General features: G+C 39.5%; 1 protein-coding gene across 3 annotated transcripts in view; it reads right to left on the minus strand.

The window, feature by feature from the left end:
- Positions 1-56: 56 nt before the first annotated feature.
- The window catches only part of LOC135487497 (spondin-1-like), a 101,467-nt gene continuing 77,458 nt past the window's right edge, over positions 57-24,065 (minus strand). The window contains exons 4-14 of one of the 3 annotated variants that reach the window (XM_064771214.1): positions 11,278-11,351; positions 10,712-10,888; positions 9,858-10,009; positions 8,743-8,887; positions 8,061-8,167; positions 7,606-7,852; positions 5,737-6,114; positions 4,825-4,989; positions 4,164-4,388; positions 3,811-3,992; positions 57-3,356 (exon numbers count right to left, since the gene is read on the minus strand). In XM_064771214.1, the coding sequence (XP_064627284.1) occupies positions 3,282-3,356; positions 3,811-3,992; positions 4,164-4,388; positions 4,825-4,989; positions 5,737-6,114; positions 7,606-7,852; positions 8,061-8,167; positions 8,743-8,887; positions 9,858-10,009; positions 10,712-10,888; positions 11,278-11,351 (1,927 nt within the window). In that variant the 3' untranslated portion in view covers positions 57-3,281. The remainder of the gene's footprint in view (positions 3,357-3,810; positions 3,993-4,163; positions 4,389-4,824; positions 4,990-5,736; positions 6,115-7,605; positions 7,853-8,060; positions 8,168-8,742; positions 8,888-9,857; positions 10,010-10,711; positions 10,889-11,277; positions 11,352-24,065) is intronic. The other 2 variants (XM_064771215.1, XM_064771216.1) reach the window with 2 other exon arrangements.

Below are 24,065 nucleotides of genomic sequence, written 5' to 3' on the forward strand. Positions count from 1 at the left end.
AATACTGACCACACCAATTACCTGGTGGCATGGTCATAATTACCAACAAGACGCAATTTGAAAAGTATAAAATTTATTGTAATGGCATCTAAATTTCTTCATTGTGGTACAACCAGCAACAGGTTGATAGAGAGATAATTGTCTGCACAATGACAACTAAACAGGGTTGCAGACAGCATAAATACAAATGTAGATATCTACTGAAACCTCTGCAGCCTTTCTCCGCATAAAGGTCACAACTCATTAGCTGCTTGATGTATTTCTTGCAATATATCTCATCTATTCTTGTCACAATCACCTTAACTGAAGACAGGCCGGTCGCATCCACGTCTTTCTGATGTCTTAGCCACAACCACCTTCACTGAAGTCTCGTCGAATCCAAATCTTTCAAATCACTCGTCCAATACTTCTAAAGGTCTTTGATGGAAAGTCACTACTTAACCAATCAGTGCGTCTGCTTGAAATGCGCTTTGCCCTATCTTGTACAAAATTCACGAAAATAATACAGATTCAACAAAACACTCCTCAATTTTGGATCAACTTTTCAAAAAGGACATTCTATTATTAAAATTATTACACTCTTATTATTACAAAATATATATTTATATAAAGTGTTGTGACAGTGCAGTTTACTAAGGACAGCATTGGCCAGTCCCAAGGGTGTCCTTAATAGAGAGGTTCTACAGTATTGGTGTACCTCCCTAAGCAGACACCTCTCTATCAAGGACAGCATTTATCAGTTCCAAGGGTGTCCTTATAGAGATGTTCCACTGTATTGGGGTTATAATAAGGCTGTGGTAGAAAGCTTATGAGTCTGGGAATCATTTGGTATCTGGCCAAACAGCACTATGCAAATTGCTCCAGGATATGATCAAATGATAGAGCAATAATATTTGTCAACTTTGTCTATAAAGAAACCTATTTTATGTATTAATTGAGGTAAAAAATCAGAACAGAATCAAATTTTTAAAAGTCTATTGCATGATGATGAACAGCTCAGTGAGTTTTACAAGCAGAGATATGATTTGTGCACTAGCAAGACGTGAGATGTTCAATGAAATACAAAACAATTATGGTATTTTAGACATTTTCAAATTATTTCAGCTTTCAATTTTCTTTTTATGTGATCTCCCTTGGAAAATTTGTACTACAAATACCTACTTTTTTAAAGGGAAGCTATGGGAATAAATTGATGCAGCAAAATCAAATATTTTTTTAAACAAATACATACCAAGTTACAAGACAAACAAATACTCTACACCAAGGATATGATGAATATTCCTAGATAGTGCAGAAAATTGCATTTAATAAGCAGTTTGCGGGGGTAGCCATGTTTGTTCAAATCTCCCGGGCGAATGACGTCATGGATGCAGTGGGGTTTTTTCATCAAGGCGAGTACTACTCGTTTCCACTAAGTTTCCAGACCTTTTTCTGCCCTGGTACCTTGGCTCAAACGCATAGGGAACTAGACCTGCTCGTTCTTCTGCTGATGCACGGTTGTAATCGAAGGATTCATCGCCAGACTTTGACGAAGAACACGAAGAAATCGAAGAACTGTCATCTGTCATTCCAAGCATTCGCCATTGTTCGAACAGCTGATTGTCACAATGGCTGCATCCATGACGTACCAATTAAAATCATGCATTTCACTCATTAATGTTTGTTTATTTATAAAACCAAGAGCCACAGTTGTTTTTAAGAATACGCAGTTTACGTAGATGTTAAAGTTATAACTGTTGGTCGAATGGGGAATCATTCCCATAGCTTCCCTTTAAAGTGTGTGACCACAGTGAACATTGGGCAACATCTACAATTAGGACTAGATTTTTTTGTGGCTTTTTGACAATGCGTTTTTTGGCAAATATTCATTTACATACATTGTCTCACGAGCATTCATATATAAAATCAAACATTTAAAATAATTTTTTACATTGTTTTGTACATGTTACCGGCATGGACAGAATCAGAGAAAGGGCCACTCAATGGACCCAAGACGATTTTAGGTGTGCCAAATGATGTACTAGAAGATGTACATCGTTTAAACATTACTAATTTAGAAATAAAGTCTCCCCAATCACAACCTGGGGGACCACACCAAGAAAAATTGGTAATTTAAGTGCCAATTGATGTGCTTACGGGCATCAAAGACTGAAATTAGGAGTAGTTCTTTGCATCTTGAGGGCAGGCGCCCTTAAAAAATCGTAGATGTCGACAGAAAGGGGAGGGGTGTATACCTCTTTCACCACACCCTATCCACCACTGACTTCACAAAAGAAGTACTATATGTGCCTCTTATGATGATATTCATATTTTTTTGGTTTCGAATGAACAGATATTAAGAAGTATGCCCTATGATCAAATTCTCTTCTTTCTGCCAATACCAGTGTTAAGATGACTGGAATGCATTCATACAATATATAATATATACATATCTATCAAAATCATACGATTTATCATCATTATTATGCAAAATGTCTCACTTGTTCATCATCAGAATTGTTCATCGAAAAATAGCGGTTTAATTATGTAGTCTCCCTTTCATGTCCCATCATGAAAAGTCTCAATTCAAAATACTCCATACTCTACAGGTTTGAGCCTGGCCAAGATTCAAATTTCCAATGGAAATCTCTATTGATGAGCTCATTTTGGCTGGGTTACTCCAACACGGATTGATATGGATTTCACTCATAAAGAACCCATGCAGTCTAGGATTGAAGCATACGTTTTGGGGAGAAAAACCAGATTTCTCTTTAATCTGGTATTGACTTGGAATTACAATAGTTTATGTTATCTCGAGTAATAATAAGATGTTTAACTCTTTGCCTACCAAAAACATTATGAAATCTCTGCAAATTGCCATATTCGAACCAGAACGAAATGATATTTCAATAAAACACCAGATGTCATGGTAGTACAAGAATTGTATGCAGATTTGGGGGAAATTCTAACGAACAATACTGCACAGTATTCAACACAGATACAAGTTATATCTCATTTTTTAGCCTGTATAGAAACAATTTCCAACAGACTAAAACATTGCTGATAGTTTTTCCATGAAAAAGTTGAAAAACAATCAAACCTATTTGCAACAAGAACCATGTTGGCAGACAAAGAGTTAATAGCACCACTTCATTGGTCATTACATCTGTAATGAGTTGGTTCCTTCAGGTCTAATTTTCAAAACTTTCACACCGGAAAGGACCAACTTGAATATATGGGCAGGGCAAATTTCCAATGGAAAAAGAATCACTTAGGATCCTAGCCCAACCAAATCCCCCATGTTAGTATCGGTATCTGATGTTGTCGGCCAGTGGTGCCTGGGCTAAATATCTGTTTCGTTCTTCTGGACTCATTGTCTGAAATGAGAAGTTTGGGTGAAATTATCAAAAGCAAAATAAGTAGGTCAGTGAAAGAGCTTTCTAACTCATGAGGTGCTGGCCAGCTCGAACTCCAAGCATCATGCAAACGGCTTTAGTGCAAATTACACTTAAAAGGGGAGTAATGGATATCTGGTTATATGTAGTGTTCTCGACCACAATGTTCCTAAACTAGGTTGTGACAAATGTTGGCGTTGTCTACTAGCAGTGTCCCCAAGTAGGGGACCTCAACTAGGATGTTACATGATCGAGGTATCTCAAACAAGGATGTGACTTAATGATAAGAGTCCTCAATAAGGATGTGACAAATAGTGGTGTCCTCAACTAGGATTTGACAAATGCTAGTGTCCTAGAATGAGACATGAGGCTGGTGTCGTAAACCAGGATATGATATAACGGCAGGAGTTTAAACCTGAGGTCTTGGGTCACTTACTGCTGTTTGTCCTGGACATAATGGCGTGTTACAGTATCGTCTCTCTAACCTTGGAGGGCATGGGCGACCACCTCGCTTGGGCTTCTTGTTGACTGGGCGAAGTCTGGACTGGATGTTGTCATCTCCACATGTTTGAGTACAGGCGGACCAAGGAGCCCAGGAGCCAAGCTCACAGTCCACAGCTGAAGAAAGAAGGACAGGATAACATTAACCTATTAGGAAACTTACGGCTATTCTAGTTCACATTCCATGTAAGGCCAGTCTTTTATGGCACCCTCCTTCATAAGTCAGGCTTTCATGGCACCCTCCTTCAAAGGCCAGGCTATTTAGAAACAAAGAAACTGAAAACTTACGACATTTCTGCACCCTGCATCTCTTCTTGGCCTCCAGCTTCTTGGGACACACCTCCCCGCCATTCTCTGGTGGTCTCTTGACCATCCTGCTGCGGGAGATGAAACCCCTGCCACAGGTCTTCGAGCACCCGGTCCACTCTGTCCAGGGGGTGACCATGCAGTCGACCGGGTCTCCTCCATTGTTGACGGTGCCGTCAGGATCGATATAGTTGGTGTTTCTGAATGCTGTGATGAGAGATTGAAAGAACACAATCAGAGAGTCGTGACAGCACCTCACTGATTTTACTGTAGGCTTAAGTGTCATAGCGGATTTCCTGCATATTTTTGGGGAGAGGATACAATGTAAGAGAGCAGAGATAACCAAATTGAACAGTCCGCCTGAGACATAATAGCTGCTATAAAACTGGTCACTTTAACTGTGTGTCACTCATCTATCCTTGCATTATTTGTATGCAGGCCGAGCGTTTGGAATATTATCACGAACTGAACATGCATATCTTAACCAAAGACGAGTTCACTATCTAGTTCACCAGACCAGGCTGTGGGGTACGAGGTAACATTGAGCCAGGCTACAGTCAAATTACTTCCCACAGCCACACACAACTAAACTTTTCTATCACTAAGAAGAAGAATTCAGTCACTGAATCCTTTTCAATCATACCATTTCTGCACATGACGTCACATTTCTCCTGAGTGACAAATCTGTTGTCATTTCCTCGGCAACCGCCATAATGGAATGGCAGACATGTTTCCCTGTTTGTGTCCCAGTACCACCTGAGGAAGCTTCCACGGCACGTGCCAACCACTTTTGGTGACGAACAGATAACTGAAACAAAATGCAAGTTGATGATATTTGAACAAAATCTTCCGGTCATTTTCAAGGTCAAGCAATAATACACTGTTGGTTGTATTCTCACAAGTGGAGAAGAAATTTACCTTCACAAGCCATGCAAAAATGATTCAGATTCGAGGACTGTTTCAGTTAACAAACTTTTCTGAAACAACCTGACTGGTCACTTTTTAGCAGATTGTAATATTTTTTGATAATATTGCAATAATGTTGTTAAGCATTCATACTTACCTGTATATAATCTAACTATTCAATGTTACAGCCACATGATATAAGTTACATTTTGTTCCCACAACGGAAAAATCAACTATACTCTAAGATGATATCCATACACTCTAAATGGATTAGTCGCTATTATCATATCGTATTTCTCCTTGACCACCAAGGTTTTTGCATCTCCCCAGCAACATTTAAAGGGAGTGTGAAACAAGGAGGTCCAGGAGGATCATATTTTGGATCATCATTCATTGTAAAACTAAAGCCATAACCAGTTGTTATGAGTATGAAGACAGCAATTAAGCCGCGAGTCAAGTGACAAGAAACTAATGCACTTTTGACTCAACCAAAACCCATTGAGGAACAGTATAACTTCAAAGAGGCATACATGTACAAAAAGTGTACTTCAGAGTAACAACATTTGAAGTATAGGTGTTTGGTCTCACTCAAACTGGAAAGAACCACATGGAATTTACCATCAGCAACTCAGAGATCCGTTTCCCTTACCAGTGAAGTTCTTATCAGCATCCACCTGGGAACAATCTAAAATTGCATTCATGCAAATTTCCCTCTCAAAGACAGGTGTGTCGGTACACTGCGCCATCTCTGCCTTACGAATCAAATACCGCTCCCGCTGCCTCATGCCTTTGCCGCATGTCACGGAGCACGGCGACCATTCGGACCAACCGGAGACTGCGCACAGAGCGCTATAATCGCACTCGTTCTCTAAGCCGAGGCAGTTCTCTTTCTCCATGAGTTCGATGGTGCTGCACATGCTCCGTGGCACGCCTTCCATGACAAGGGAGCGAGAGCGCACTTTCATGCCGACGCCACACGTGACGCTGCACGGGCCCCAATCTGTCCAATCAGTTGTATCGCACTTACCTGAAAGCAAACAGAATGGTTTTAGATCACTGTCAACAAAACAAGAGAAGCTACCAATTTCCTTATTCTTCCCCTTGTGCATTCTAAGCCCCTACTCCAAATCTTTCTTATTTTACTCCTCCAAAAATCTGCTCTTGTCATAAATAACTCAATTTGAGCTCACAATGATGTTGCTAAATAATTATAAAATCGTTGTTACGATCGACAGATATCACATCTCTCCCCATCAACAAAGTCGTCTAGCTTTTAGATCATGCAACCTTAACCATTTCACTAAGATGGCCAATGAGTTTTTGAACCAATTTGTGTTCACATAAGCTAAGATGAACCAAAATACCAATTTCATGACGTTGTGATGTAATGAATTGTGATGCATGATGTTACATCATTGCCACATGTGACGCGGTAGCAAACTGAATATCATCTGAAGAGTTCCATAGAGGAGTGGCCTTAAACTAACTGTCTGCCTTTCTAAAAGATGACATAATGATCAACTGATAGCACAAAACATGAGACAATAGATGAAATAACAATAAGGGAGACTGAGACCTTCCAAATCTGCTCGAGGCATGCAAGAGACATTACACACTAGCGACACCTATTGCGATGAAGATGAAGTACGCAGCATCCACGAAAACAAGCTCTGAAATACTTAAATGGTTGAGAAATCAAAAGAGGTATTGGTAAGAGGCAATTGGTGAATATGTGATGGATTACAGTTCTGTCCAAAAGTAATGGCTTTGCAAGTGAGATGCTACATTCTGTAATCTACCTAAGATCACAATTTAGATGCATTACAGCAATGAAACTCCAACAGTTGTTAACATTTTGGTAAAAATTGTGATTGGGTTTAATATTGAACATAATATAATGAGTATCTTCAATGATGCATTGTGTGCATTCAAGTGAATGTTACTTTTGAACACAACTGTATGATGATGATAAAAGATCTTGTGAGTAGGTGCAAATGTGGTTCATAAGTGATTTTAATAGGCGCTGGGTATTTTATGGAGTTGTCTGTTGCAGATGGAAAGCAGAAAGGAAGATATTTTGCCTGAAAGCCAGTTCAGAGCTAAATTTGCTTTTCAAAATCTTCAGTCATAATCCTTTCTGGCATACTTCATTCCTTCTTAGACATTTAAATTGCATGTCTTAATGAGTTCTTTGACATATTTATAAAATGAAACTGTACAACATATGACTTTGACAAGAAAAGGTAGAGGCTGGTACTGGATATCACATATATTCAGGAAACTGGAATGCCACAATCATTTTTCAAATATTTACTACAATGTATAAGTCAAACAACACTTTTTATAGATAGAAACAAATCACCAACATATGCTAGCTTACATTTCAAAACAAATTTGGATACACAAACTTTTATCCAACTAAAACACAAACGTGCAAGGTCAGAGACTGCAACAGAGGAGTTAAGTAAATGACCTTAAGAAAGGTTGTAATTTGACCTTAAAGGTCATGACCTCTCACCTGACATCAACTGTGATTTCTTTGTCATGTCTGTTTCGTCACTGCCAGCGGGATTAAGGCGAGTGTCATCCACCAATGCTGTATCCTGGATGCATTCATTGTCATTTTTCGGATGCAGACGTTTGATGATGAGAGTTGCCATGGGTTTGATAGGATCTGGGCCATAGAATGGCGATCCTGCATTATCAATATTCTGTTTTAGGATGCGCTTTATTTTTTCTTGTGGGACGGTCTTGGCATTTTGAGACTGAAATAAAAATAGATATCTAAGAATGGAGCCTCAACGTAGCAGCATGCATGCAACAATGGTATCTGCAGTCACTGGGCAAGTATGTTCCCATGCTTGGAACTGTAGATAACAACATGACCATAATTGAGAAAAATAAAGACGCCTTGGCATTATGGTTGACATTATGGCCGCTATTAAACACACTACTACTAGTAAATGATCTTACCATGTATGATAGTCCACTATCAGTGCCAGCATCCCAGGGGTACAACTCAATCCTAATGTCTCCCTTCCAATTACAGTCAGCCTTGCACAGGTCCAGGGCACTCACACCTAGAACAAAATGGCAATACAGTGGAACCTCCCTTAGCGGACCCCTCTCTATTACAGACAACCTCTCTATTAAGGACACTAGGTTTGGTCCCAAATTGGCTGTTTCCATTCAATTTGACCTCTCTAATCAGGACACCTCTCTATTAAGGACAGCACTTGTCAGTCCCGAGGGTGTCCTTAATAGAGAGGTTCTACTGTAGTTTGAGAGATTTTTAGAACAAGAAGTACCCCTTTATGGTTTTAAAATCAAAACTTTGCATTCAAAGATAAAGGTCTCAGCAGGTACAGTCTGACACATTGCTATAGCTTGCTCCACGAATTTAAGAAATGTTGCATATTGCTGTCATTCCTACAGTTTCTAATAAAAGTTTACCAAACCTACCTCAAATGAACCTCTACCGTCCCACTGTTTTAACCCATACAGAACTTCACTCCAACCAAATGATACACAACCTTTCTCAACAACTTGGAGCAAACCATAGCACTCATAATCTGTTATTCTTCCAAGAGATATGCTTCTCAATCAGATGTAAAAACTTTTTCCGAGAGAAAGGAAACAAAAATTCAATCCTTACCGACACACCAGTCAGGGCTTGGGCCCAACATTGTCAACATGGACATAAGATGGTGCGTCCGGTTGACGGTGAACCGCGCCCATCTAGAGTCAGCTAGGTTGTTCCAGATGCCTGGTGTCTTTATGACTGTCCTCACATGTTCACCCTGGAAGAGATCAAAAGCAATGAGGGACTTCTGGAGGTAAACCTGTGCTGGCAGTCCATACAATCCTTGTTGTTTCAGTATGAAATCAACTTGGGTCCAGTAGCTCAATGGTTGTAGTGATTTAAATCACTTATCAAAGAGGGTATTACCATTAGAGATTTTGATTCAGTAGTTCAAAATTAAATTTCCAGATAGCAGGACAAGTCATTCAGGGATTTCAATTTAAAAGCTTTGTGGCAGAGAGAGTTTACGATGATGACAAGGACCCAAGACCAATAGCATCCCAACAAAGGTGCAAATTTGGTTAACCTTCTAACTGGTGAAAGTTTTACTTCGAAATAAGCCTAAAAAACATTGAAAAACAAACGACTTTGAAACTTCATTCGCAACCACACGCAAATCAAACTCCACCCAACTGTTCTTTGTGACACCGTAACATGTGGCTAAGTCGCTCTCGTGATGAAAACTATCATCCTGCTTCATCTAGAACAGACACTGCTGTACATCACACACTGACAGTGACTTAGATTTCTCGCTGTAGTTAGACTGAAATCTTTTTATCGATGGCCCTAATTGGTATTGAAACTTGAAACGAGATATTGTCAGATCATGTCAATATCTCCCGCTGAAAATATCCCTTAAATGGATAATCAATGGCTTAGCCATGGGCAGTATCCAGGAATCATGACATCAATCTATAAAACAAATTACTGAAACCACCCCTGGCGTAAATGCGTGACACGAAATGGATTCTCGGATTTTTTCTGGCAATGTTATCAGATTTCATGCCATTGTTCTTACGTATCATCATGGATTATTTTGTGGATAATTGGTACCAATTTTTGTAGACGCGGGCTAATTAAAGACTATTGAAAAGCACTTTCAGTTGGCTAATATTGCCGACACTGGATCTGGCACTTATGTTTTGAAACCATTTCATTTTTGAAGTAGTCTCAAAATATCAACCCACGTGTTCTTTAATTTCATTCTCCATACTCCTTGGGTAGCCAAACTCGCAGACGTCTTTCACCCCTTGAGAGGCCTCATTCCCATACTGCCATAACATATAGTCCTTGGAATGGGAGGCACCAACGATGTTCGACCAATGGAGGAGTTGTTTTTCTGAAACAAAAGGGTGAAAAGATGATTGATTTTCATTTGGCATATCAGGAGTCTGAGATGCTTCTATGTCAATTTCTCAATTTCACGGTCACTTTCAAGGACCAAGTACCTTCACCGTTAGCAAGAGATTTAAGCTTCTTGTTAATCTAAACCCACGAAGGATGTTTAATGGGTTAAAATTCCATCGACAAACTACAAGGATACTTCTTCTCAATGTTCTATGTGTTTAAGAGAGACTTGATTGAGGAGTAATTTGGGTACATCAAATGTTAAGAAAACACTGTGAAATTTAAAGAGAGACAAACCAACATGATAACAACCTTATTTGTCCTTTAACTAGCAGTTAATACCAAAATAACACTTTGCCTCGATGACTTGACTACAGTACATTCTCAGCATCTGTTCCCACTCGAAGGGGCAACATCAGGCTCGCGTGCTGCTCAATAGTGACATATAACACTCTCGAGCAAGGCACTCAAATTATTTCTGCACCACATAGTTCGACTCGTTAATTCTTTGGCAGAAATATTCCAATTTAACCAACTCTTCCTACTAAACTGAAGAATGTATTGGCTTCAGGGGAGAAAATTGTTTCTATGAATTGGTCCTTTTGGAAGAAAATAGTTGTCCCCTTTTAGTTTTGAGTAAAATTTTGTATTAGCTAGGAATCTGAAGTAAAGTTCCTTGCCCAAGATCACTTACTGGTTGGATAGTCCTTTGGATGTGTGTGCCTCGACCAGTTTCCCTGGAACACCATATGATACTTAGCGACGCCGCAGGCACAGCAATCGGGGATCATGGCAGCCGGGTTTGTCTCACCGGTGCCCGCTGCAAAGGTAGATTGATCAGGATGAAGAGACCGGGTAGGTCTAGCTGGCCCTGAAAAGTGTGATACACCAGCGATTTGATGCAGCAAAGTGAAGTGGGGGTTAAACTGTCTAGACTAACATTTAAAGGTGCAGGGTGCAGTGAGGAGGCGGAGAAGAAGAGACAACATCAAATTATGCTACAACGGTTCTTGAGGAGTTGACTTGAATAACATTTCCTGCAAACCAGTGGTAGCCAAATGGACACTGCCAAGAAGCTGAGTCAAAACATCTTTTCCTTCCCAGTAACTTTTTTAGGGATCACCACAGGAACCAGCAGCTCCTTCTTTTTTTTTAGTGCCTTCGTGGTTGTTGGCAGCAAACGTTTTTGCAATTGTGACAGAAAGTGCTTGACTTGACTTTGATTCAGTGCACTTTTTGTGTGAATTAAACTATACTTACTGTCCTCACAGAACAGTTTGGTGAGAGCTCCATCATCTTTGTACCATATGTCATTAAACTCAAACACTGAGGCCCTGCAAAGACAAAATTGTGAAAGCCATTAGAGGTGAGGTGGGAAAGAGTTTGGTGAACTTCATGTTCTTTTAGTCGGAGTCAACGTGTTGTTTTAAAACACAACTTCACTTTACCCCCTTTAACACGTTTAAGTATAGGTTCTGGAGAGCGACCTAGATTTCTATCGGAAAATCAAAAGGATTTAACCTACGGGACCGAGTAACTCCAAATCCAGTGTAGTAAACCACACCTCACTAATTTTTAAAACTACAGAGCTGGAAAACATGAATAATTCAACTCAATATCGTTGTGTTTGATGTGGCGATATTTCAAAATTAACAAGTTTCACGGAAATGTCCCTTGATGCTGATTGCAATGAGAGATGGTTCCCGTAGTGAATGAAATATTACGATGCATTGCCTGGAGTGCTGTAAGAGTGCATTCCCTTGATTTATTATGCTCACATATCAAAATCCCAAACTGGGTGAAATCAGTTCATTTAACTAAAGCAGTGTTGATTGTGTTACGCGAATTAGGATACAGGGAATTGGTATCCCAATACGCCGTGCTAATTTTCACGAGGGATTGGGTCAAAAACTCAAACAAAATTAACTTCGCGTCTCAGTCACAATGATCTGATGGTGACAGTCAATAGGGTATCAACATCCCTATAGGCAGCGCCGATTTTCTCTAGGGTCTGCATCAAAATAATGTCAATACTCTGACATCTCTGTCACAACAAATGGTACGTCAATTGGTTGCATCACCTTTTTATCAATCAACCGATGCAAGTAAGGTCTATCTTAGATATTAGTCAATGCAGGATATCGAAAAGATATTTTTGGCAATATTTTCATTTAAATTCCGTTGAAAACCCACTGTCTCCAAGTTAGCACACAACTGATTTCTATCTTGACTCATGCCATTTCCAGAAGCCATTAACCGCAACACCGTTCATCTCCGATTACTCAACAAACATCCCCACAATCGCTTTCTTTACCATGTTCTAAAACCTCAGAGATTCAAAATTCAATCCTTTGTTACGTTATCACTAATGTTGACTCGAGACCAAGTTAGACATTTGTTTCACAAGCAATTTGACTCCGCTACAAACACTCACGGGATGAAACCAACATAAAAGTGACTTAAAGTGAAATGAATCGCCATGGTTATAAAACATGGCAAGAGCTAATGCTATCTCAGTTCATTAACAGAATAAACAGCGCGCAAGTTGAAATGTTGAAAAATGACTTTGAGAGTTAAAGGTGTAGTGCTCTTTGTCCGCTTGAAGAGAGGGGGATTAAAGTTTGTGTATAATCAGAGAATGGGCTTTAGGCAATAGCTTTGACTTAGCATCTTCACACACAAGGCTCTGAGATTGACCTGTCCCTTCTCCAATGGTGAGGATTTGACATATTAGGGTAAGATGGGACTTAGTGGCATCCAGTGGTAGGTATAATTCCTACACTAACTGTTTGCCTGTGACCTTGGACAAGCCCCTTTGCATTCAAATGCCGCATCCAAATGCAACCTTCATTGAGGGCAAGAACCAACCACCAAGCTTTCTTACCAATAAGCGTTATATCTAACTTCTCTGCTCGTTTTTCGGAACTATTGCCTTGACCTTGTTATATACCCTCACGTGAAATCTCCTAACAAGCACTTCTTGAGCACGAAAATCGGTGCCAAGTGGTATAAGTCTCGGAACTTGCACTTCAAGTAGGAAATCCCCACAAGATGCACCTCAGTCATTTTGATAAACCAAACCAGATACGGAAATCCTATTTGGCAGACTCCAGTGGCTCAAAACATGTTTGAACAGTGGCAATATACTTTCATTGAATATCTCCATGACATGTGTTGGTTAAAGGCAAATACGGAGTACAGATATTGTCCCCAATACTTTTGGCCGATATCTTGGTTTTTTATCTCCGATACAGCAAATATCTTGGGACTTCTTTCTGGATAGTTGCTCAAATAAGGCGATTATTGGATTAACCGTTGAACCACAAACCAAACCAACCATCTTCCTAAAAGATAACCTGCATTCCTTGACTCAACCTTAATCCAAGTTAATGTAATTTACAATTATGTGGTAACGAAATTGGGCTCTTTCATTATCTTAGCTTTTTCTCTCTTATATTTGCTCAAAGACAAAGGTTATCATTCACACAATTTGTATGACCTTCCCCTGAGTGGGCGTTTTAAAACTAGACCAAGATAAATCAGTGCATGTACATAATAATGAAAAAAACCCAAAAAACAATAACTCAAAGACATGACAAACCATGACGACAAAAGAGACAGAAATCGCCCATTTACAACTGCCTTTTTCAGCTGGAGAATCTAAAAAATCCCCAGTGGGTATCCGACCAATCTTCCACAAGTTGAATGGCGCAGAGCTATTTGTTAGGAAAAGCAGGAAATTACATATCTCCAGGCATGGAGAACTCCACGCAGCGGAATTCTAAGATAACCCGCTGTATCTAATAGCTATATGATTTTTTCCGAATTGGGCAGAATACGGATTCCGCGGGCTACCAAATAGGAGGCTGACTGATACGGATATTGAAATCGTTTCTGGGAATTGTCAGGCTGAAAGAGCTGTTAACGCTGATGACTTGTTCTACAGCTGTTGATGGACTCTGACCAAAGATATCAGTGTGAAATGAAAAATCTTAGTATTTTTGATCAATCAGCAGCCCCGAGTCATCCAAAGGTTTTCCTCACAGCATTCCTTCATTTCAAGATGAGGACGGACATATCAGTTCACATATGACATGAATATCCGTCCTGTTCAGTTTAACATAAAACTGAGGTATTCAAACAGGGGTCATTTTGGACAGGTTTTCAGGGCAAACACGAGCGACATTAAGATGCTGAAAATTTTGGAATGTAATTACATATACATAATCTGATTGATGCTAGAGCGAAATATTGATATCAACGCTAATTAACCATTTATTCCTCCAAATATCACAATATGACAACTTGATCATGTTCTCAAAATATCAACATTTTTTTGAAAATTTTCTTGATGACATGGAGGACAATGTCAGTCTAAGTCCTGAACCAAGATTTGTGGTGAAAACATCAAAGTCTAGTTGATTAGGAGGGAATATCGTTTTCGTGATATTTTGAAGAATTACTGCCAAACCAGCATTGATATAAAAGTTTCTCTTTAACATCTATCAGATTATGTATCTATCATCAATATCCCGCATTTTCAGCGTTATATCACGCACAGTTTGCATGTGCAGACCACTTTAAAAATACCTTGTACCCAGGTCTTACAGACTTTTCAGTCCTATACATTCATGATCATGGAGGGTCATGTAGGCCCTGGATCCAAGGCCTCTTTTTGAGTTTGATGGCAGATTTTTGCAAAAATTTACCAAATATTTGAAAAACCATGAAGCGGTTGGAATTTTGAGCTGATTTTTGCATGCAGCATCTTTACGACATCAACAACTACATTGGCAGTGTTTTATTGGTTCTGATATGTCTAGATATCAATTATAACACTATATCATTTTGGGTCATTTTAGGATGGATTTTCAGGGCAAACATGAGCGACGCTAAGATGATAAAAATTTTGGAACGTAATGATAGATACATAATCTGATTGATGCTAAAGCGAAATATCGATATTAGTGCTAATTAACCATTTATTCCTCCAAATATCACGAAATGACAACTTGATCATGTTCTCAAAATATCAACATTTTTTGAAAATTGTCTGGATGACATGGAGGACAATGTCAGTCTGAGTCCTGAACCAAGGTTTGTGGTGAAAACATCAAAGTCTAGTTGATTGAGAGGGAATATCGTTTTTGTGATATTTTGAAGAATTACTGCCAAACCAGCATTGATATAAAAATTTCTCTTTAACATCTATCAGATTATGTATCTATCATCAATATCCCGCATTTTCAGCGTTATATCACGCACAGTTTGCGGATGCAGACCACTTTAAGAATACCTTGTACCCAGGTCTTACAGACTTTTCAGTCCTATACATTCATGATCATGGAGGGTCATGTAGGCCCTGGATCCAAGGCCTCTTTTTGAGTTTGATGGCAGATTTTTGCAAAAATTTACCAAATATTTGAAAAACCATGAAGCGGTTGGAATTTTGAGCTGATTTTTGCATGCAGCATCTGTACAACATCAACAACTACATTGGCAGTGTTTTATTGGTTCTGATATGTCCAGATATCAATTGTAACAAAATATCATTTTGGGTCTTTTCAGGATGGATTTTCAGGGCAAACACGAGCGACGCTAAGATGATGAAAATTTTTGAACGTAATGATAGATACATAATCTGATTGATGCTAAAACGAAATATTGATATAAGTGCTAATTAACCATTTTTTTCCCTCCAAATATCACGAAATGACAGCTTAACCATGTTCTCAAAGTATCAATATTTTTTTGAAAATGTTCTTGATGACATGGAGGACAATGTCAGTCTGAGTCCTGAACCAAGATTTCTGGTGAAAATATCAAAGTCTAGTTGATTGAGAGGGAATATCGTTTTCGTGATATTTTGAAGAATTACTGCCAAACCAGTATTGATATAAAAATTTCTCTTTAACATCTATCAGATTATGTATCTATCATCAATATCCCGCATTTTCAGCGTTATATCACGCACAGTTTGCGGATGCAGACCACTTTAAAAATACCTTGTACCCAGGTCTTACAGACTTTTCAGTCCTATACATTCATGATCATGGAGGGTCATGTAGGCCCTGGATCCAAGGCCTCTTTTTGAGTTTGATGGCAGATTTTTGCAAAAATTTACCAAATATTTGAAAAACCATGAAGCGGTTGGAATTTTGAGCTGAATTTTGCATGCAGCATCTGTACGACATCAACAACTACATTGGCAGTGTTTTATTGGTTTATTGATATGTCTAGATATCAATTATAACAATATATCATTTTGGGTCAATTTTGGCAAACACGAGCGACGCTAAGAAGAATTAGACGTCCAACACTTTTTTTGCAAACATTAGTTCTGGTCATCAGTTGTAATAAATGCTGTCTGTTGCTGATGAGAGAAATTGGTGACAGTGTAAAGTTGTTAGGATGAAGATCTATGTCCCATTTCAGAAGCATTAGGATAGCATCCATTAGTTAAACCACGCCTCATTAGGAACACATCTTGCCGTTGAGTTTTTCCCCAATCAATTCTACAGCAAATGTAATTACATTTCTGTCTCTTGTCATTAAAAGGTGACTTCTAGCTCACCTTGCATAGTGAAGAAATAAAGACAGGGAAACTGTGTTAATAGCAAACGAAAATCAGCATTGTAAGTTTTGTGTGTTTGTTCGAGAGGACAGAACTCGAGAAACCGTAGCCTGTGAAATAGTCTTGCATTTTTCTGATGACCTGAAATATCACAACTGAGTCCCATACCTGATCGCAATCTCAACCAATGCACCAATGTTAGAGTTCAACTGAACCAAGGTACAAATCACCAAGATCATGATTTGATATCCGTCACCATTTTCACAACGATGGTCAGGGGGCATCGGGGACCCCAAGAAGCCAGGACAAAGCCACATCCGTGCCATCTGCTAATAACAGCTATTACGATATTAATTGGCTTCAACTAGCTCAGACTTGAAATACCAGAGGGCGTAAGGCTGAATTCACCATGGCCATGGTACTCGGGGGTAAATTGAGTGTAAACCCCGAATCAGGTCCCCACACAACTCACAGCCGCCATGATTCTATGCCAGTTGGTCTCATCAAAGTGCATGAACATCAAAGTAAAGACCCATTAGAGTATCACTGTCTTCAAAAAAATTTCCTTCTTTCTGACTTGGAACACTAGTTGGTCTGTGCACCAAACTTGAGACACTTCCTTCTTTCTGACGTCCTGAGTACACTATAGCTCCTTCTGCGCAGCGAGCATTGGATGCTTGATCGTTCTTTCCGACTTTAGGACACTAATTTCTTCTGCGCAGTGAACTTAGAATACTTTTTCTTTCTGACATAGTACACAAGTTTCCTCTCTGTACAGCAAACTTGAGAATCCTTCTTTCTTCGTTATTCTTTCACTTTTCCTGGCCGCCTCCTCGATACTTTCATCTTCCACAACAGGACATCAAACCCTCAGGACCCTTCATGGTGACATTTAAAGGCCATCTGTGCACATTTTAATCAGCTCTTGCCGGTCCACGCTTGCAGGCAAACTGATATATTACAGAGGAAAAGGTCAACCCATACTTCCTACAACAAAGATCCTAGCCTTGTTATATGCGTAGATCTCTAAAAGCTTGTTATATTTTTTGTTAAGAAGGAATGTCTTAAATTCGTCGATGTGACATCGAAATGGTGAATCTTTGAAACTGCACACTTTTTATTGCACACATCATTGACAACATGATTTGCCTTTGACTTGCCCTTTTTTGTCGTGCACACTTCTATTACTGTCAATTTAACAATAGTGGAGGCAAAACTTAAGTCAAATATCAAGTTCAACACCACAAATGACATACGAGATGTCACCATCTGATCAATGATTCATTGTAAGCAGAGAGAGAGAAGAGTTAAATTTCCCAGGATACGCTATTTACCTTTGCCAAATTGTGCAGTAATTGGAAGAGGGGTGGTAATTGTGTGAAGCAGGCAGAGGGGTGCCGTCTCATTAACGGCAACCTCCGGGCAAAAAGTGACTCCCCGGTACTGCGATATTATGTGAGTGGGCTTTTATGCTTGGTGCGTTGCTGCAGGGTTTAGCTTCATTAATGCAAGTATCAATTCGTGTCTTGTACCCCCCCCCCCTCCTCCAGGGTACGACACCTTATCACCCTATAACGACATCTTAAGGCTCAAGCGTCACCCTTTTTTCACCAATGCTACTTTTTCTTTCGTCAAGACATCACCATCAACAATATATCAGTTATCACCATCATATAAAGTAACCGGACTAATTTTACTGGGTAAGGCTGTATGTTCGACAAGACATTGACACATTAGCATCCTTATTCTTTCCAGCTTCGCCAAATTTTCACTAAAGGAAAAATAAATACTACTCAAGCATCGGCAAAGATTAGTGGTGATAGCTAAACTACCCTTGAGGAGGGGGGTACAAGAAACGAATTGATACTTGCATAATTGTGAGATTTTTTTGAAGCCACAAGCAGGGCTGAACTTGAAATCATGCACGTTCATGTACACGATATGTACAGACAAACTCGACTGCTGCTGCCGCTGATCTTTTCATTCATGATTTCAACTGGGAGCATCAATACGCCAAGGAGATGCTCATGTTTATTCATAAGGTTAGTATGAATTTATAATCAGAGAGTAAATAATCCATATCCTTATCATGGAAGACAAACATAGCAAGTTCTGACACATGGATTGTCATCTTTAAAAAAGAATGCTCTGTTATCACTGATATCAACTGAGATAAGACCGGTTGAATATTTCCTACGAAATTGAAACAAGGCCCGGCTGGAACACTTTGATGTCGCAAACCCAGTGTCTATACAAATGGAACGTTTTGAAAGGTACCAAATGCACGAAACTGCAGATTCTTAAAATATCCACATAAAGATTGTAGCCTCTAGCTGTAAGAACGGCTATAGAGAACATAAACTATCTGTTTGCATTGAAACAGAGTTCCTAAAATATTGCCGGTAACAGTTCCTAAAACATTGCCGATAACAGTTCCTAAAACATTGCCGGTAACAGTCCCTAAAACATTGCCGGTAACAGTTCCTAAAACATTGCCGGTAACAGTCCCTACAAAATTGCCGGTAACAGTTCCTAAAACAATGCCGATAACAGTTCCTAAAACAATGCCGGTAACAGTCCCTAAAACATTGCCGGTAACAGTCCCTAAAACAATGCCGGTAACAGTCCCTAAAACATTGCCGGTAACAGTTACTAAAACAATGCCGGTAACAGTTCCTAAAACATTGCCGGTAACAGTCCCTAAAACATTGCCGGCAACAGTTCCTAAAACAATGCCGGTAACAGTTCCTAAAACAATGCCGGTAACAGTCCCAAAACATTGCCGGTACCTTCTATCAGATGAATGAAAAGAAATTGATGCATCTGCACTAAATATTTTACAACTGAAGCAGTTATCTGACCTTGATGAATTGCCTCTCCCGCTGGAACCATTTACCGCTACAAACCCATTACCTAAGCGCCATTGTTACACTACCGCCTTTTTCTTTGGAGGAGATCTAACAGTTGTCATCGTAAATATGAAATACCATAGAAGTAGAAGTCATAACTTGATTTAAACCCCCAGTGGGCTCGTAAGTAACTAGCGGCCCGGAGCACGAGCTGTCCTAAAGATGAAGTATTAGATTATTGGCGGAATTAGATCAATACTCTGGTTTTGGAAAACAGTAATCCAGATCATTCCTCACAGAATATCTGCCGACCTTTAGCACCAATACCAAGACAGAGTTTGATTTGAAAACAATGTAGAATCTCCTGTAGCAGACACCCGTCTAATGAGGAGATCCCCTCTGAGATGCCGAATATAGGATGACACATACAGTCTCAGAATGTGAAATATGTGAAAAGACTCACAATCCACTGGGCAGTTTCATACCAATACTGACCACACAAAACTCTTTACTCTTTACCTTCATGTAATTGTCAATCATGTCCCCAATAGCTAAAGACAGCCTAATTCTTCTGCTGATGACCATAGGCGATTAACTTACTTACACACAGAAGAGAGCTCATCAGGTAGGGAGGAGGTCTTCAGGGGTGGAAATTGTCTCATTTTTCATCAACCCGCTTTGACTGTGACCATGCACAAAGCAGCTCATTAAAGCAATTAGATAAGTGTACCTATGACCATTGGAATTACCCAAAGGCCACAGCCCAAAGATGTCAGAGTACATGCAACCAATGATTTATGCATGTCCTTAGCAGCTTGGAAAGATTCATATAGAACAGTCTGTCAAGTCAATGATTAGTTTTGGGGGCAGTGTCGGCGAGCGATTTGGCTACTGAACCTGCAGTGTCAGGATCTGAAGGTCAAACTGACATCAGGAGGTAAAAATATGTCATATGTTCTCAACCCAATGCCTGTTGGATGAAGCTATGTGGATGGCTAAAACCTTTCGAGCTTGAGATAGGTAAAAACACCATACTCGGCCATCATTCACCTCATAGTGCATACAAGTCATGTCGGAGTTGTCTGGTTTGTCATGATGCCAAGATAAACGCCCACACAATACTTCTTCTTCATCAATCTATTCATCGAAATGACTGCATACTTCATAGCCTGATGAAACACATCGAGGACCTGAATCAACATGTAAGTCAATCACCACCGGCTCCTCCATACCGACTCAACGGGTAAGGAACGGATGAGTAACAACCCGTATCAACCGGTTAAACATCAACATGTACTACTCCATCATCCAAGTCAACTTTGGGTCCTTTAGGCTCAATGCTATTAGATGTATGATTAGTGTCCCAACACCTCCTAAGGCTGAACACCCCCAGGCTGGTTTGAAGACACAACATCACTTTCCATGTTACCAATCAGAAAGATTGCTCGTGGCGTCTAATTGTCAATGTTGTCAATTTCAAACATTTATCAAGTTAGTCACCAAGATATCAACCAAGATGTGATGAGATTGAATGCCTGGATGACATGTGAAAGCAAAAAACACACCTTGTTTTGCCTCACTTTATTTACAGATGCAAACTCCAAGTGTGTGTTGAGAGGACATGAATCATCACAGCATGTTACATCGGAGATTAAAATGAAACTAATTTCTAATCTTGTCACAGATCCTTAGATCCCTCTTGAAACCCTTCTTAGCATCTAGTCATCTTTTTCACATCTTTTTTATCGACTTGTCACATCTTTAATCATGTTTCTTGTTGACGATCTAAAAAGTGCTGTAATTCCTTTAACTTGAACTTCAATCACCAACACTCATTCTTTTTCTCCTGTTGCATTGCTTTTCTGCTTCAGTAAGTTAAAAGAAGGTGCAGCAAGAAGAGCAGTGGCTCACATCTAGTTCTCTCAAGAGCTTCATTACAAAATGCAAACACTAGAATGCAGTTAGAGTAATCAGTTCTAGCACTCAAATGCAGTCCATAGTGTTCTCTTAAGGGGGCTCAGCACCGCTCAGGGGGAGTTTTTTGGCAAGTCCCATTTCTTTTGCAAGGTGACTGAATCTGATCATCTATTACTATGGTGATTGAGAAAAGGAGCAAGACATCCTACCACCAATCTACAGTCTTTTCTGGCAAGGTCCTGCTGACCATGGAGGGCATGATCAAGCGCTAGTTCAAACCCAATCCAAGCCTTCATAAAGCCCTGTTAACTCATATATCAAATTTAAAGCAAAGACCATCCACCCAGCTTTCTTAGAAGCAGCATATCTTTTCAGACAGCTGGGATTCTACGTGGCTCAATTCAGAGCTCTTATTGCACTATGTTAAGAGCTTATTCAACACGTTACTAACTACTTGACGTCGGTGTTCATCATGAGCTTATGAAACTGTCATCTTCAAATCCTCTATCTTTAGTTAGATTCAGATGTAATCAAACATTTCGAACTAAGAGGCAAGAGTTCTTGTGATGCCTAATGAAAGAGGATTCAATTTTGATGTAACTCAATATAGAGAATCTCAAAGCAGAGCTATATCTCTGTTCACAAGTAACCTTCTGTGCTGAGAGGTGGACGTCTACTCTCAAGATTGACGTTGCTCATGATAAGAGGTCATTCCATGTGTGACTAACTCCTCCATTAGGATTCATCATGAGCTAATATGAAGTTGACATATCGAATCTCTACTTTTTAGACTGAGATTTAGCTGTCATAACCACTTTGGATATTGACATGGAGCAATTATCACCGAGACCGATTTTTTGAAATCGTGCTTGGAAGAGCGTGCAACATTAAGCGGAGATACGTGTATACAGTCCCTGCATGCTCAGAACTTGAAATTTAATTAGAATATTTTCACACTCTCTATGGTTTCTGACCAAGGATGATGACCCAAGATATAAGCAATATATCAGTCTCTAGCAAATAAATCTCTGAAAGCCAAATAAGTCACGAAGGCATTAAACTGACGGCTGGAAAAAAGTGACTGCTCAACCAAACGGAAAGAAAAAGATGCAACAGATAGGCCATTATCCTTATTAATCTTTTTAAAATGGTAGGCACCACGAAAGATGTTCTTCACATTACTCAAATTTCTTTCCATTAAACCTCTGGGTTAATACACACGTTGACATTTTGGCAAATAAGATAGAAAATTACAGACATTGGTTTATCACATTATTTCCCCAACTAACTACCTCATTACACGCCAACATTAACCAATTTGGCTTCCGTAGGAGAGGGCACATGTTGGTATTTAAGTGTAATTTAAATGAAACCCCATGCAGACACGCACTATAGCGGCAGCCTCAAGACTCATGTCAGGCAGGCCTCAGGTGTGACACGCCTAATTTGCGGTAGCAGGGTGCTTGCTTTGTTCACCTATATCTATATCAGGCAGCAGCAGGTGGAATGAGAAATTGGATTCCATTCCGATATTGGTCTCGTATATAGTTGGAGCATGATTAAAACCGTGCCAATCTATCCCAGCCACAAACACGTAATCCGTGAATTGAAAATTTTACTCCAGAGGATTATCTCTTTTAAGGGTAAACTTTTTCTCCCAAAAACTCCAGTACAAGAATAATAATCAATGGTAACAGAACTTGCCTGATATATTTTTGATTGTAATATTGCATTTTTAAGCAATATCACCATCAAAGACAATGACCTTTCCAGAGCTCTTGTGCCTTTCTGAAGAAATCATAACTAAGCAAGGGTAACAAAGAATATCGATATTCCCCTTAGGCAGCCTTTGAAAAGATGATTTTTTACTGCTTACAAAGGATCTGATTGTAGATAATCTAATTTGCACAACTTTGATTTGCTCATTAGCCAAAAGAAGCAAACGCTTTCTTTGATATGACTTTATAAGTAACATATGACACGGCTTTGAAACTTAATCTATTTACGTTGTGATATGACTTCAAAGAGGAGCTATCTGCGCAGTGGCACAGTGCGATAGCTAAGTATAAAATCAAATTTCTGGAAAATGATGTTATTTACAATTTCATTGCCATTGCCCCCCCCCCACCGAGCTGCAAAATACAAAGGTATATCAAATTGTGACTTATTATAATATCAACTGATGTATCTTTACCTTCTTCTAAACAAGACAAAATGGCCGCTTCTTCCCGGCTTTAGGCTTTAATTGTCATCTTATCATCCTCTCAACAGATGTTATTGTCCTCGTGAAGCTAGGGATGCTAGGGAGACCAACAGCCTTTGAGATGTTTGACAAAGATAGACCAATGGTCGAATTGACATGGCTGCCTAGGAAGACCAACAGCCTTTGAAATGTTTGACACAGATAGACCAATGGTCTTTGACATGGCTGAAGTAGGAAGACCAACAGCCTTTGAAATGTTTGACACAGATAGACCAATGGTCTTTGACATGGCTGAAGTTGGGAGACCAACAGCTTTTGAAATGCTTGACACAGATAGACCAATGCAATGGTCTTTGACATGGCTGACTAGGAAGACCAACAGTCTTTGAGATGTTTGACACAGATAGACCAATGGTCGAATTGACATAGCTGAAGTAGGAAGACCAACAGCCTTTGAAATGTTTGACACAGATAGACCAATGGTCTTTGACATGGCAGACGTAGG

This window comes from Lineus longissimus, chromosome 5, assembly GCF_910592395.1.
Source record: "Lineus longissimus chromosome 5, tnLinLong1.2, whole genome shotgun sequence".
Classification (NCBI taxonomy): Eukaryota; Metazoa; Nemertea; class Pilidiophora; order Heteronemertea; family Lineidae; genus Lineus; species Lineus longissimus.